The 3,590-nt window shown below is 53.0% G+C and overlaps 1 protein-coding gene across 1 annotated transcript; it reads right to left on the reverse strand.

Moving 5' to 3' along the window:
- Positions 1–229: 229 nt before the first annotated feature.
- On the reverse strand, positions 230–1,997 carry HOXB1 (homeobox B1). The gene is given in 3 exon segments (XM_036753179.1): positions 230–561; positions 1,264–1,936; positions 1,938–1,997. Coding segments are annotated over 3 exon segments (1,065 nt in total).
- Positions 1,998–3,590: the final 1,593 nt, after the last annotated feature.

The following is a 3,590-nucleotide window of genomic DNA, read 5'->3' on the forward strand; positions in this document are numbered from 1 at the left end:
GCCCAGTCAGCCCCCATCCTGGTACCTCATGCCCCTATACATACACACAGGTCCCCAGAGAGAACAGTTGAGGCCTCCTACAAAGTATCTTGGGGCCACCGGCGTTCAAAGGTTAGGAGGGGGGATGCCCTGGGGCCGCACGAAGTAGAGACCCCTTTAGGGGATATCTGAGGGCTCTGGATGAGGGGAGAGTGATGCCAACCAGGAACAATCCCTTGGGTGCTGTAATTCAGGAGTTGACCGAGTTAGGTGAAGCTTCTGGAGAGGTGCAAGCAGACTGGTCGGAGCAAGCATCCCCTGCAGCTTCCTTGTTGGAGCCCGGGGGCAATGCGGGGGCCAGACCTCCCTCCCGCTCTCGTTTCTTTTGCTTCATCCGCCGGTTCTGGAACCAAATTTTGACCTGCGTCTCATTGAGCTCCAGTGTGGCGGCAATTTCCACCCGTCGGGCCCGGCTCAGGTACTTGTTGAAATGGAACTCCTTCTCCAGTTCGGTCAGCTGCCGCGTTGTGAAGTTGGTGCGGATGCCGCCCGCTGGGCCCAGGCCCATATCAGAAACCTTTGCTGTGGGAAAGTTGGGTGGTGTGCAGGAAAATGAGTCAGAATAATTGTTATCCCACCTCTCCATCCATCACTCCCACTTTCCTTTTCTGTATTCTCATCTCCCTCCCTCTCCCCTTCTCCCTCTCTCCTTTGCCTCTGCACCATTCTTCCATCCACCTCCAGCGCCAGACTTCCACCTCCAGTTCACCATGTTAGACCTTTTTCTTTTCCAGGTTTACAGCCCAAGACTCCCCATGGCCTTCTCCCCAAATCAGCCCCTAGTCTTCCTCCTACATAGATCAAATCTCTCATCCACTCCACCACCACCCCCTAGTTCCTGGGGAACAATGGAGTCCATCTAGGCCTCTCTGCTTTGGCCAGAATTGAGATGTAAGCGAGTGCTGGGGGGGTGGGGGGGGTGGGGGGAACCTACCACGAAGAGCAAAGTGGAAGATAGTAGAGGATGGGGAAGGTGCCCCATGGAGGTCAGATTGGAGGCTTCTTTCTCCCCACTAAGACCCGAACTAAATTGGGCTGGGATGAGAAAGAAGAGAATTAAAATCTCCTGGCTGCCTTCCTTACCTGCTGCACTGAAAAGCAGACTTGTATGTCAGGAAGACCATAATTGCCTCAGAACACCAAACCCTCCTAAACTCCTCCAAACTTGGCTGGGAAGTTGCCCTCCCTTGCCTGCCCACTACAGTCCCCAAAGCCCTAGCTTACCTGTCTTTGGAGGGTTCCTCTTGACCTTCATCCAGTCGAAGGTTTGGGTGGTGGGCGTGCTCAGCCCCGACGGGCAGGGTGGTTCCTTATCCTCCGCTAAAAGGTCCCCATAGGGCGACCCGAAAGCCGAAGGTTGCTCGGTCCCATAAGTGGGCTGTGGTGGAGGGTAGGGCCCTGCCCCAGTCCCTCCCGTGATATAGCCCTCGGATAAGCCCCCCAACTGGCTCCCATACCCCGACTGCTGAAAATAGCCCCCGTCCCCGTCATGTTGGCCCAAGGAGTAGTACTGGGAGGGGCCATAGCCAGGGCTGCAGGTGGGTGCGGTGTACCCCGAGGGTGAAGAGCTGGTGAAGGGGACCCCCAAAGCTGATGGAGTCTGTGTGGGGTAGCCTGGATTCTGCTGGAGGACAGGGCTGGGGAGACCCCCTCCATAACGAGGTTCCCCTCCATAGCTGTCACCGGGAGAACTTGAACAAGGAGGGTAAGAGGTAGGGGAGCTGTAGGCTCCAGGACCCCGGTTACAGAGTGCATACTCCAAGAAGGAATTCATCCTATTATAGTCCATGCGCTGAGGATGGAGGAGGGTCAGCCCGTTTTGGGGGAGACACCCTCTTGCCCTACAACCTTTAGGCAGTATGTCAAAGCGCTGAGACTTCCGTCCATGGCTGTCCCCGGGTTCTCCCGGCCCAGAGCTCCCCTAGGGGAAAGGGGTAGGGGAATGGGGGAGGGTACATGTGATCCCTCTCAGGCCAATGGGCAGCGACTGGCCAGAGTTTGGCAGCCCCTGGCGCCCATCCATCACCCCCTTGGCATTAGCATGACAAAGACACTTCAATCAAGCCCGGAACCATCCATCTGAGCGGGACACCAAAGCGTCAAAAACATCTTTCTTCAAAGACTTTGGGAAAGAAGGAGCCAGGGAAAGGGGGGGAGGAAAGTTCCAAGAATATTCAAGAGTCTCCCCCTCCTCACCCCACCCCCCAAGTCTTAAAGAGGGCCTGAATTATTAGATTTGGCTAACTCGGTTCCCAGCTGCCCCCCAGCCCTTCCCCCCAGCCCCCAAAGGAGGCTTCGTTCTGGGACTGCAGGAACAGAGGTAGGGAATCCAGCATCGTTTCAGACTATCCCACCCAGTGCTTCTCCCAATTTGTCACTGGGTGATCGGGGTGAGGGTGTGTGGGTGAGTGTGTGGGTAGGTGGGTGAATGAGTGTGATTATCTAGGGTCAAAAGGGGGGACCCTGGGGACTAAGGGGGATGTAAAGATAGATTGAAAGGAAGAGGCAGCATCTCCTGTCAGGAAGAGTTCATTAAATCAGGTAGAGGAACAGGACTTTTTAGTGATAGAACACTACAGATGTAAAGACTATTAGAAAGGAGCTACTGAGTCATTTCACTTTTCCTCTCTACATATAGACCTTCTCTCCCTCATCATCCACCCATCTATTCCTCTTGCAGCCTCTCTTTATATCCTCTCTGCCTCAATCCATCTCTCTATTCTTCCATCTCCTTCCATATTTATAGTCTCTCTTTACCCCTCCATCAATTCATCTTTCATAGCTGTAATGATCTTGCTGACTTTTCAGACTGAAATAACTCTTCCCATCTCACTCTCTGGAGAGCTTCTCTTCGAAGATGGAGACTGAGGTTGTGTGTGCATGGGGCAAAGTGAATTGGTACTGTTGAGTCAGTGTCTGGTGAATGAAGCCGATGTCGGCTACAGATTGTTCCTTCTGTCCTCAACCCCCAACCAAAACAAACAAGCCACCCACATGTGCACTTATCAAACTCAGTAGCAGGGAAATTTCTGAACATTTGTACAGATCATTTACCCGTTTTCCAGAGCAGAAAAAGATGGGGAAGAGAGGATCACTAAATTTGAGGGCTAGTGTCCTAACAATCCCAGAAACTCTTACACACATCTGATGGAGGGACAGACTGTCTTGATTTCCTGATGTCTCTATTGGAGTTGGAGTTGGGGTAGAATCAGCAATATTCTACACTTACCTCCATAGGACAAGAATAAGCCCTCTCAGGTAGATTCCATTGATTCTCCTCCTCCGAACAAGGTGGACAAGGCTCAGAACAATCCACCGCCTACATTCATTTGTTACTTGTCAGGGTGTCTGCCCGGCCTGCAGCCAGGACTGGGGCAGCCTTGGGAGGCCAAGAGTTCAGGGGGATACTCAGTAAATAAGCACATTAACCCAGCAGCCACTAAAAGTACCAAGTCTGTCTCTCTCAGGGGAGGAAGGGAGGTAAGGATGAGATCTCCCTGGAAGGTACCCAGTCCCTCTTCAGCCTCCTCATCATAAGTCCAATTTAGCTA

This window comes from Trichosurus vulpecula, chromosome 4 (genome assembly GCF_011100635.1).
Source record: "Trichosurus vulpecula isolate mTriVul1 chromosome 4, mTriVul1.pri, whole genome shotgun sequence".
In the NCBI taxonomy this organism is placed as follows: domain Eukaryota; kingdom Metazoa; phylum Chordata; class Mammalia; order Diprotodontia; family Phalangeridae; genus Trichosurus; species Trichosurus vulpecula.